The following is a 13,010-nucleotide window of genomic DNA, read 5'->3' on the forward strand; positions in this document are numbered from 1 at the left end:
TATATATATATATATATATAGATAACTAGGAGGGGGGAGGCCCCTCTTCTTGGGCGAAAACCCTAGCCCCTCATCATAGATTGGCCATCCACTGCTCCCCTCTTGGTTGAACTCACTACAGCATAAGATATTATTAGCGTCAGAATTTTCCGACGCCAATATTTGCATCAGATTTGCGGTTGTTAAGCGATGGATAATAAGTTTTGATCTTTGCCTCATATTTCACGTCCAAATATTTGATGAAAAAAGTATCCTGAAAATGACGAAACTTCAACAGGGGTAGCGACAGATTTTGACTTAAATTTGCATCAAATAAAGCGATGCAAAAACTTTACTTATTAGCGTCAAACTTTTCCGGCATAAATTAGATGGAAATCTGATGTAAATAGCCTTAATTACGCATCCCGCCCACCAAAATTTTAATTCTTCGCACTCCGTCTCTCGGTCTCTCCTTCTTCCCAAAACCGTTTGAAGCTCCCTCTCCCCTTTCCCTCTCCCTCTCCCTCTCCCTTTATTTCTCTCAAAATCATCGCCTTCTCAAACAAATCTTCACGATACAGTCACCCTTGGAGCTATCTGGGGAGGGATTGATCGGATCGTGCTTACAGAGACCACCGAAACTCCCCTCAACCTTCAGCTCCACTCCTACCAGAAAGCATTGAAGAAGGTAAGCCTATGCGTGCCATTATTTCCATTCATATGTGGTATGCATGTAAAAATTGTTGTTTAAGTGTCAGGTGTATGAAAAGCATAGGTAATGTTGGTATGTATGTAAGAAAATGAAATTTTAGTGTTAGGTAAGTATATACATAAGGGTTCAGTGGTATGTATGTAAAAATTAAATTTTAGGTGTTAGGTGTGTATGTAAATAAGAATTTAGGGATATGTATAAAATGCATATATATATATGTATATATATATATATATGTATTATATATATATATATATACATATATATATATAGGTGATGTTGTATGCATGTAAAAATTAAAATTTTGGTGTTATGTATGTAGATAAGAGTTCAATGGTATGTAAGTAAAAATTGAAGGTTAGGGTCCGTGTTTTAGCATTAGGCTTTATTTAAATTATTGTGGACTACATTTTAAATATTTTTAGCATATTCCCATATTTCCATCGAGAGCTTCATCCATTCAAAGGATTTGAAACAACAAGGGTACACATAGCTTGGTGCTTATGATACCCTACATAGCGTCAAGGTGCTAGGCCTAGATTGTGTGCTCTAGTTAGCTTTTATATATATTTAAGATTGAGGGGGGTATGTAACATAATATGAGAATTACTTTTAGTGCAGCTTAGAGAGCCTAGAGTGGAAAAATTATGGAGAGAGCTCTTCTCCCTTCTCCTCTTCTTCGTTCTCTCATTTTAGCTTAAGTGCAGAAAAGCTTAAGGAGGAGTTACCAGCTCATAAATTTTCTTGTTCATGCATGGATGACTTAGAGTTATGGATGTTGTCTTCAACCCCATGATGGTGAGTTCTTCTTTATACTTTAATTCATTTAAATCCCTTAAGTTGATGTTAGATTTTGTTGGTAGGCTAGTGTTATAGAAATATGATAGGTTAGGAAGCTCACTATATTTTTCTCATCATTTTCTTTATATGATTGCAATCCTTACTTCTCCCTTATCTTTAATCTCTTGAAACTCATTATGCACTTTATTTCTTTTGGTTATTAGATCTCTCTTTGGAGAAATCTCCATAATCTTAAAATGACCAAAGTGAATTTATATTTAGTCTGTAACCATTACATTGGAAAGGAAACAATGGTTAAATTTGCTCCATCCATTTAACCCTTTAAATACTAACCATATTTCAATTTCTTCAGTTAAATTTAGCTCCCACAAACCGCTAAGCATAATAATCCACTGTACATTTTGATAAATATTGTGTAATAGTTTTACTAATATGCAAAGCTACATCTTTGCTACAAATGAATATTTATAATTTGAAAGCTTGGATGTATAACAAATTATATCCAGGACAAAAATGAATCGCATATGAGTTCTTGAATGGTGTTAATGAATTTTTGCAGATGTCATCACAGCCGCTCATATATTGTTTGGAGGGTACGTTTTGGTGTCCTTGTACAAATTACAAAAATCAAGTGTTTCTGCCACCCAAAGAAGTTAAGTTGGATCATTACCACAAATGATTCAAACCTAATTATTTCCACTTGACTGTACATTATGAGCAAGAACCAAAAGATCAGTGCGAGCAAGGAGGTGCCTCAACAAGTTATGCTCATCATGCAGAGGAATTTGATCCTGACACATATGAAGATATGATTTAGAATGCTCAAAGAACTCAATTCGTTGAGAGCATTCAACAAGAACTTGAAACACTGAACAACAAATCACAATTGTTCTATTACTTACTAAATGTTGCACAACAACCTTTATGAGATGGTTGTGCATCACATACTCATGTTGGTCAGTAATCATGACTTACTAAAATATTACATGTCGTACCTTTATGGGATGGTTGTGCTTCACCTCATGCAGTCGCACTGTAACCCAATACTCATGTTGTCAGTGATCATTATGTTGTACAATTTTCCCCCCAAATGTCCATGACCGTGTCGTTTTTATTTCTAACGTTGATCATATCATATCCATAACTCAAAGGATAAATCAATGTCTACTTACAACTTTTGATTAAAGAGCTTCAAATGTTATGGGAGACGGGTGTGCTGACATATGACATTGTTATGAAGCAGAATTTTCAATTGAGGGAGGCTCTTATGTGGACAATTAGTGAGTTCCCGGCCTATGTAATGCTATGTGGTTGGAGCACAGCCGGGAAATTGGCTTGTCCTTACTTCCTGGATATGTTGAAGACATTTACTCTGAAATATGATAGGAAAAACATCTGGTTTGACTGACACCAAAGATTTCTACGTTGTGATGTCAAACACCAAAGATTTCTACGTTGTGATCACCCATTTAGAAGGAACAGAGATGCATTCTTCAAAAATAGGGTTGAATGATTAAGTCCATCCCCAAGATTACTGGAGTTGAAATAGTACAAATGATTAGTTAAGTGTCGAATATCACTGAGTGACCAGAGTTCACTTCATCTCATCTTCTTGATTTTGGTGTTACACACAGTTGGACTAAGTGCAGTATATTCTGGAATCTTTCATACCGGAAGACTAATCTGATTAGTCATAATCTTGATGTTATGCACATTAAGAAGAATTATTTTTTATAACAACTTCAACGTTGTTATGGATATCAAGGGTAAGACAAAAAATAATGTGAAAGCTAGAATAGACTTGAAAGGTGTTGCAAAAGGACTTTAAAGCTTCAGGAGAAAAATGAAGGTAAATTAATAAAGGCTAAAGCAACATATTATCTTACACTAAATCAAAGGAGGACAATTTTTTGAGTGGGTGGATTCTCTGAAGTTTCCTAGTAGCTTTGTTTCAAATTTGAGCCACTATTTTAACTTGGGAATAGGTAAAGTATTTGGCATAAAAAGTAATGTTTATCATACATTTTTGTAGTGCTTATTATCCATTATTTTTTATGTTTTGTTGAAGTCAGTGCTTATCCCTTGATTGAAGTCAGTATGCTCTTCAGTGAGTTGGGTGAAGGGGCACTGATTGTTGACTCATTGAGACATATTGATGTGAGTACTCCCTTATTATTATGTATGCTTGAGTGGATATTTCATCCTAGTTTCTTTGACTCCATGAAGCATCTGCCCATGCAGTGCAGTACAGATGGATATATTCCTTCGAGAGGTATGTCTTTCTGGTGCTTACATTGCATGTTGGCCTCTTTTTATTTTACACTAAACGACCACCATATTCAATATAAAATAAATGTGCTGCATATTTTTAAATAAAATAAAATAAAAATGATTAAGAATAAAGCACATCCGAGGGATCGATCTACGAAGCATATTTGTTGTAGGAGACGATAACTTTTTGCTCATACTTTTGTCTTACATTTACGGCATCAATTCTTTCTGCCTATGATTATTTTTCCTATCAGTACTAAACTTATTAATGTTAATCTTTTGTTTGTAGATCTCCACAGGTGGGACAGGTGCTCAGCTACCTCAGTGACACCGTGTTCTACGGACCCTAGAGATCACCTACTGTAGCAGGAAGAGGTGGTCATCTACTCCTGCCTCTGCTTCTAATCCCCCCCCCACCTGCTGATGCTACACCTCCTCTGACACCTCCTCCCCATCTTGTTGTTGTTACACCTCCTATGGCACCTCCTCCCCCACCGGTTGTAGCTACACCTCCTATGACACATCCTTCCCACCGACAGCTGCTACACCTTTTGTAGCACCTCTTCTTGCACCCACTAGTCTTCTTCTTCTGTGGAAACTGCTGCTTAGGCACCTACTACCCTACCTGTTGCTACACCTCTTGGCCCATTGACTCCTACCCCTCTGAGGGTACACTTACTGCTAGAGGGGGACTTGTAAGTTATTTATAGCATTGTATTATGTTTAGTCTTCATGCTATGTGATTTTTGGTTACTAATTTATTTCTTAAGCAGCTTTATTTTTAACAAGATGGTCATCACTTGCATCACAAAGATTATCAAGAGCATGTACGATGAGTCATATTTGATAGGGAAGCAGATATTTGTTGTCACTCGAGACTTGTGGTTCAGAAAGTTTGAGGTATGATCATGTAATTTGAATCAAATTTATAAATTTGACTCAATATTTTATACTAACACATGGGTTATTTTTTACGTTGCAGAGGTTCTTCACCTGGCTCCCAGAGCACCACCAGCAGATCCACCGAATCTTTGATATTCAAGGCAGGCATCGCCTTGCCAACATGTACATGATAGTCTGTCGAGGGGGGTGGGGGGTGAACGACCTGCCTAGATTGGTGAGGGCCTATGGGAACATTTGACTGTAGCTTAGGCCTCATTTGATTATGAGAGGAAGAGGCAAATGATCCAAGTGAACGGGGCAACAAAGAGGATCAGGGGAGCTACGCTCCATATTAGCGGCTTCGTCCCTCAAACAGAGCACTACAGGGTGCTGGTAAGATTTTGTTATATATTTAATCATTAATTTAATTTTTGGAGTAAATTTTTAGCACTAACCATTTTTGTGTGCAACACAGGCTAATAAGTTGAGTCGTGCTCCCTCCATTGCAGAGTTGCATGTTCAAACTCATCGACGCTTGGGGACTGTCCAGTGGGCCTTGAAGCATTCTCAGCTGGTTACTGTGAGTTAAGAACCTTAAATTAAAAGTTTATTTTGACTAACTGTTAAAATTGTCAATTAACTGTTATTTTTCATTTTACAGGAGGAATTCGAGCAGATATATGAGAGAAACTTGGCCACTCAAGACCAGCCTTCCGCTTGCAGTAGTGGTAGTCAATCTACCACTGCGTGGTCTAAGTACGAGCTTTGGGAACATGCAACAGAGAGAAAGAAGGGGAGGGATTATGGTTTTGAAGAGATGGGCATAGCCTTCGAAGCTGTGTTCTCTCATGGTCTCATTCTTAGCTCCTCAAGCTCCTCATAGTCAGACCAGGAGGCTCTTGTCAGACAGGTGGCGGGAATGAATGAAGAGATCCGCCAGTTGCACGAGTAGATGCTAGAAGACCGACATAGACTTAAGGACTTTATAGTGTACAAGGTGAAGACCTTAGCAGATAGTTGGCGTAAGCAACCAATGACATCCGTGCAGTTTTTTTTTCATTTATTTATAAGCATTTTGTGGAACATTTGTTGTGGAATCTTTTAGATTAATTTTACTATTCTTATTTGAGACGATTTGTGACAGTTTTTTTTTCTTTTGTTAATGATATTGTTTAGAGATTTGATTTGTGATATGACTATGCTTAACGTGATATGTAATGTGGAATGTGTTTTTGTGTAGATGGTGGAAATGTAATTATGTTCTATTTTTTGTTATAGGTTTGAGTAGAATTTGCATTTGTTTTTAGACGTAAAATCTGACGCTACATCGACAATAACATGACATCATTCTATGACATTTTACGACACAAATGAGACGGTAATTTGACATTAATATTAATCATCTGTCATTTGCTGACAATAATTTCAAAGAACGTTTCGTATAAACAAATACAATGCTAAAACGACGCAAATTATTTGCATCAGAATATTTTGACGTAACTTGGATGGAAATAAAATTATCGACCCATGAATTAATGGTGGAAAAAATCAGACGCAAATTAGATGCAAATCTGACGATAATCCTTAATTATTGTCAGATTTACGTTCGATTTGCTTTTGATATGATTGATGCAAATATATTTAATTCATGTAGTGACTAGTTCAAATGAACCTGCCGATTTAGCCCCCACTTGGGAGCCCTGTGTCAGTCTAACGGGATTGGGTGAGCTTTAACCTCATTCATCAAAGCTTCTATCTACCCAATATCGATAATGGAGTTGTTGTAACCTCCTCGGATTGAAGGCTCTTTCACTATTGCCCAATATCAGATTTATGTTCGATTTGCTTCTGATATGACCGATGCAAATATATTTAATTCATGTAGTGACTAGTTCAAATGAACCTGCCGATTTATCCCCCACTTTGGAGCCCCGTGTCAGTCTAACGAAATTGTCTACCCAATATCGATAATGGAGTCATTGCAACCACCCAGGATTGAAGGCTCTTTCACTATTGTCCGTGAAGCAACTGCTTTCCATTAATGACTACACCATCCCTCAAGGCACTTAAGGATCTTACCCCACTTGCAAGCAAGCATTGGTATCAGTTTATTTTAGGAGCTTACTTTTGATCTGTCTTGGGCTTATATGTTACGCATATAATATTGAATCCTCCCAAAGTAACATAATATTGGTTCAACGTGATTTGAAGTGAATGTAACATGTTCCTCCTTGAATAGTGGTGGTCATGGCAGTAAGATATCGACCGTGATGTATTGAAATGCTCCTTGTTGTGACTGTCTCATGTCTGGAATCTGTGTCTTGGTCCTATCATCCTTTATGGTCACCAAAACTGATCCCACTGAAGTTACACTGCTGGTAAGAGCACCTGTGATCTCAGGCTCCCCAAAAATAGAAAAAGATGATGTTCTTCCTACCTAGGTAAAGAAGTTGGTGTTTTTAAATCAGTCATGATGAATCCGACAATCAAATACCACGGTCTCCCCAACAAATGGAAGCAGACATCCCTGGATACCACATAGCACCACACATGTTCCTACAACTGGCTTTCAATCAAAGACCTCATTAGGCATCTCCGATCAATGATGACCATGTTCTTCTTCTTCAGCCATGTTAGAGAATATGGCTGAAATGTTTTGATTCATGATGCCCAATTTCTACACCATCTACGTAGACGCCATGTTCTTGCTGCTCCTTCCATCGATTATGATACTAACCATTATGTTCACATTGCAACAAGTTTAGAATATGTTATGACAAAGACACTACAAATCCCTCATATCCTTAGTCTGTAAAACTGAGCCACGATTATCTCACCCTCATTCGGTGAAAGATGATACACCTCACTCATTTTTTCAACTACCTTCTTGTTGCTAACCTCCTCCAATGCATCCTACTCGGTAAAAAAAATAACTTGACTAGCAGATGATGTTGTGCTCAAATTCATAGCATCTAAAACATTTTTGGGCTAGGACTATAGTATGTTTGCTACTCTTCTCCAACTTCTTCTTACTCGAAGTGGCTCTATCATTATCCAAACCAATTTTCTCAACTCATTGAGGCATACTCCTATTGATGTCTTCCATTATGGGTAGTTGTCTAAATAGTAGTGGTTTCCTTCTTTGTTTATGCTGCTTCTTCACCTTCATGGCTAATGTGTGGACATCTCCCGGTGACTAGTAACATTATTGATAAAGGGCTTCAATCCCTAAAGATATCAAGTTGTGGAATGTTCTTTTAGCTCAACCAACTCACACATTATTTGCAACTTGTAAAACTATGTTGTGAAGTCCTTCACTGATAGATATCTCTGTTGTAAGTGGTAGATTCTTAAAAATGTATCTTAGTGGTAATGAGAAGGTAAGTATTTTCTCTGCATATCCCTACTCATCTTATCCCACCTAGTAATTATGTCACTGCCTTCTTTATTTCTCTACCACAACAAGTTTTCCTGCCACTATGAGGCACTCTTTCTCAATTTCATGGCTGAAAGCTTCACCCTCCTGTCTTCCGACACCTCTTTTTACTCAAAGATCCTCCCAACTTATTGTAGTCTTTCGATAATGTCGTCAAAATATCTACCTTCATCAAGCTCTGGTAGATCTACTTTGATCCCAAAATCTCTATGCTCTCATATGTAGCATCCTCTCTTGGCCTCCTCTAATACTGAATTCCAAATTGTCGGGGTCTTTCTTCCTCCTCATTGAATTCATCCCCATGGAAGTAATTCAGATCCTTGTCCTTTTCTCCCCTTAGACTCTCCATATCACGATTGAGAGTAATCTCCTTCTGAATTTCACCATCCATCTCTGCAAGCCTCTACTGAAGACGACGAAGCTCATATTATATCTCTTTCAAGGTAGGCTCAGGCCTATCTATATTTGGTAGCATGGTTATGGTTTGGGACTTGTGGGAGTGGAAAGGTTGGTATGAAAGAAAAATTTTTGGTGGAAATGGTTTCGGTATGGTGAATGCTAGAAAATCCAGTGTCGGGTTAGAGTTAGGCTAGCTCTGACACCAATTAGCATCAGATATAACCCAAACAACATCCAGACAATAAATATTATTGTTGAACTCAAATATACAATTAAACCCAAAGGGAAATACAACAATAAGCACAAGCAAGCACAACTAAATGTATCTGAAAAGTGGTGGTGAAGTGGTTTAAGGGACAAGATGAAAGGAAGTCAAGAAGGTGGTCGTGGGATGGTTGCAACTTAGGGTAGCTACTGTTTGAAGCAATATTGTTGCGGCAACAATCATAACAATGGGTTTTGGGCAGTTGGAGGGATTGATCGAAGAAGAGTGGTTAGTTGCAGTACGATGGAAGTGTGGTAGTAGAGAATAGTTGTTAATACCATAGAGGTGTTGCCAGAGACGAGGAAAGGGTGGGACAGCAAGAACAATTGACCAAAACCACAAAAATGGGGTGTGTGGGGGTTGGCAACGACAAGGAGAATGGTTTGGGGGCTGCAAAATACAACAGAGTTGTTGTCCTTGGGCTTAATGCTACTAGTACGACAAAGAAGACAGCAAAAGGGAGGTTGAGGAGGAGGGGAGAGTCGAGGATAAACACCATCTTGAAACGAGAAACAATCAGAGCGCTCTTGTCCTCAAATATGACTCTGGAAAGGAAAAGAGAATGCCAAAGACAACAAATAGAGTACCACTTGTCCTCAAATATGACTCTGGAAAGGAAAAGCAACCCAATCCCCTCATCATGGATTAGTCGGCCCCTATCCCCATCTCGGCTAAAACGGTTTAGCCCCCTCTAGGGAGCCCCACATCATATTATTTGTTGGACCAACATCATAGGGACTTTTTAGCAATAATATTCTACTTAAAATTCTTAAGTTTATTGTAACGGTGCAAAACTTATACTTGGGCGGCAACCCAATCCCCTCATCATGGATTAGTCGGCCCCTACCCCCATCTCGGCTAAAACAGTTTCGCCCCCTCTAGGGAGCCCCGCATCCGATTCTTTGTTTGACCAACATCATAGGGACTTTTTAGCAATAATTTTCTACTTAAAATTCTTAAGTTTATTGTAACGGTGCAAAACTTATATTTGCTTTAAATAGCCTCTAATTACCTAATTATTTCTCTACCATTTTCCTTAAGTTTTTCTTTTTATCTTATTTCATTTCTTTTTAGGAAATTTACACAAGTACCACACAAATTCATGGATTTACATATCTTACATCTAAAATTAAATATTAACACTTATAACATGTGAGTGCTATAAACGCATGCATGAAAAAAGTCCGTTGAACTGTTAAAAGTAACATTTCTAATTTTATTTTAATGATTAAGTGCTATGAATGTAAATATTAATGTTCGGTGTTATATATATATGTAAACACATAAGAATTGTGTCATGCATGTAAATGCTCCTTTTATTTTCTTAGCCACCCACTAAATGAGAAATTATTTTATACTGCAGAGATACATGTGGTGTCCGATCTCCACAGTAAATCACCGCAAACAAATTTTATTTAAAAAAAAAAAAAAGTTAAAAGTTGAAATCACCGCAAACAAATTTTATTTAAAAAAAAAAAGTTAAAAGTTAGGTCTACCGAAATATCTTACGGTGAACGACGGTGGAAATTGGACACCGCATGCATCCGCATGAAATAATTTTTCCTGCTAAACAAGGCTTATTCGCATGTAAACGAGAATCGAACCTACAGTAGCTACCCTTTCTTAACCTCTTGTTGTGCGCTCTATATTTGCCAAAAAATATTATTTAATTATTTATTTGATTAATTGATGCGTTTTTCTTAAATTTTAAGAACAATTCCTTCATAATCATCAAGATACATCACATTTTTAAACCACGAAAAGTGAAAGCATTGGTTTTATTATAATTTAAACACCATTCATCTCTTATAAGTTATTTTTTATCCATATGATGTGTTTACTCTAAAAACATAAATCAAATGATTAGACAACAACTTTATAACATTAATAATAGCAAACATTGGACCAATAAAATTTCATAATATCTCAATTATAAAGCCTCCAACTAACAACAAGCACTCGGTGCACGCACAATAAATACATAAAGAACACAACAAAAAATAAACAATTCAGAATTTTTCAGAACACAATTTCTAACTTCCAAATGCGCCCTAAAACTAAAACAGGTATGAATACCAATCAAACCAAACTGAGATTTAATATTAATACCACAAGCATGTGGCCTCCAACTCCAAAATAATTGCTCGGTGAATGCAAATATAAACTAACAGAGCAAGGCTATCACATCTGATTCCGACTTCCTCTTCTTCATTCCTATTTACAACGTACTCCCTTACAAACAGCCCCTGTACTCTTCTGCAAATACCAACACCAGGATAAAGAGAGGGGGAATATGTAAATGGAATTCATTTACAACTCATCAGCACGGAATTTAGGACATGCATTATTAGCCGAATGCTTGATGCTTCCGTTGGCGTCATCGAAGCGAGCGATCTCTGGTGTGCGAGTATGTTGTAAACCTGCTCAAATATGGGTCGTACGTGTAATGTGATGATCGGGTCTGATGGATTGATGGCAGCAGCTACATCAGTCATCCATCCCAACTTCCTCGCAGTATCATTGCTAATGTCGCATGCCAGCTGCTGCAGAAGTGCGAGGAGCACGCCTTGGTTCAGAGGAAGTGGCATCATAGAACATATTCTGTGCAAATCAACCTAAATAAAAGTGAAAATTCATTGAAGTTGTAGAGCTGAAGATAATTTGCGCATTTCAGAGACTGATTTCAGGTAAAGAATGCAAAATACAGACTTGAGAGCATAGCCAGGACACAATGGAGACATCACTCCTTTGGAGAGCTACAGTGAATGCTTCGTCATATTTGAATTCAGAAATCAGTCTTGACAATTCTTTTGTGGGGTCGAGAGGCGCCTCGACTTGCTGAACAGACAGAGCAAGCTAGAAGCAAGTGTATATAAACATCACCCAATAGAGCAAAAATATCAAGGAATGAAAGATTTGAAAGAAACAGAAACAGAGAATTGTAAGGGAATATTTTGCATCTTACCATTTCTGGGAGGTTGACCATTGGACTATTGCTTTGCTGCACTACCATTGGATTTAAGGACTTCGCATTTCCAGAAGCAAGAGCTAAAAGCTTGCGCTGCCCATCTGCCAACTCGCTTGTTAAGTTTTGGGTAACAGATGAAGCAGAATTAATTGCATCCTGTAAGCTCAAAATAATAAGTGTTAGCATAAGAAATTAGTTTTGAAGCTATGGATACAAATTTTCACAATATGAGGCCAAATAAGCGCAATCTCAATCCCATTTTTTCTATGAAATGTGCTACAAATATTTAATGAATGAAAGCATAACTATGACACAATTTGTCAGCGCTAATGGCTGGCACCGAGCTTTTAAAGAGCTGCAAAGAAAAACGAAAGGTTTCATAATACTTTTACAAAATGAAATGTACTAATAATTGATAAATGTGCAACAAATTCATTAATTATTGATCTCCAAAATTTTATGTTATATCAAAGAACTTCAGGGCATAGAAGTTGGTTTCAGATGAATTGCTGCATAAAGCAAACCATAGGAAACAGGATTTACACTTTCAATCTTCATCAAATAGAAAGAGTAAAACTATTTATGACAAGGTTCAAACTACAGAGAGAGTAGAAAAAAGGTAGTTACCCTTAAAGTAAGCGCCAATGGCGTATGTGTGGATTCAAACTGCTGCAATGCAGCAGAATTATGTTCACTCATACCCTTGTGAAAGGCAGCATCGACTTGCTCAAACATTGATTTACATGATTGTTCAAATGCAGGAATTAAAGAGGATTCCAAGCTGGAACGTAAAGCATCCTACATGGGTAAAATTGCAATGTAATTACTCTAGGTATTCAACAGAAAATTAGGAATATCCACTAAAAGCATGTCAAAATTGGATTTTATGCTAAGAGCACAATTAATGTACACCTCAGCAAACAAATCCAACGAAAGTATATAAAGGCCCGGGGTGCAATCAAATTCACAAAAACCAACTAAACAACAGGTTAATAAAAAGTAAAAAAAAAAAAAAATTCTTGATGGATCTTCAAATTCATCCGGGCCGATTTGGAACACAAGTAAAACATAATATTCTATTTGCATTTTTTTTTATTTTTTTTTCTGGGAAAAGTGAGGGCAATAATATTCTCTTTGCATAACTTCTCAAACCTGAAGGGCTTGTTTGCCTGCTGTCTGGAACTGTACTTGAATTTGTTTTGTTACTGTCGTATCAAGTTTAGAACTCACAGATTTTTCCAGCTGGTTCACTGCTTTGTCACCCAGACCTCTCTAAGAACAGGATGATCGATTAGAA

General features: G+C 37.3%; 1 protein-coding gene across 3 annotated transcripts in view; it reads right to left on the minus strand.

The window, feature by feature from the left end:
* Window positions 1-10,652: 10,652 nt before the first annotated feature.
* Window positions 10,653-13,010, minus strand: part of LOC110026997 (enhancer of mRNA-decapping protein 4-like) — a 62,152-nt gene continuing 59,794 nt past the window's right edge. Inside the window, exons 8-12 of one of the 3 annotated variants that reach the window (XM_020728247.1) lie at window positions 12,866-12,985; window positions 12,341-12,511; window positions 11,711-11,869; window positions 11,455-11,583; window positions 10,653-11,360 (exon numbers count right to left, since the gene is read on the minus strand). In XM_020728247.1, coding sequence (XP_020583906.1) covers window positions 11,052-11,360; window positions 11,455-11,583; window positions 11,711-11,869; window positions 12,341-12,511; window positions 12,866-12,985 — 888 coding nt within the window. In that variant the 3' untranslated portion in view covers window positions 10,653-11,051. Of the gene's footprint in view, window positions 11,361-11,454; window positions 11,602-11,710; window positions 11,870-12,340; window positions 12,512-12,865; window positions 12,986-13,010 lie in introns of all 3 variants that reach the window. The other 2 variants (XM_020728245.1, XM_020728248.1) reach the window with 2 other exon arrangements.

This window comes from Phalaenopsis equestris, unplaced genomic scaffold, assembly GCF_001263595.1.
Source record: "Phalaenopsis equestris unplaced genomic scaffold, ASM126359v1 Scaffold000411, whole genome shotgun sequence".
Lineage (NCBI taxonomy): Eukaryota > Viridiplantae > Streptophyta > Magnoliopsida > Asparagales > Orchidaceae > Phalaenopsis > Phalaenopsis equestris.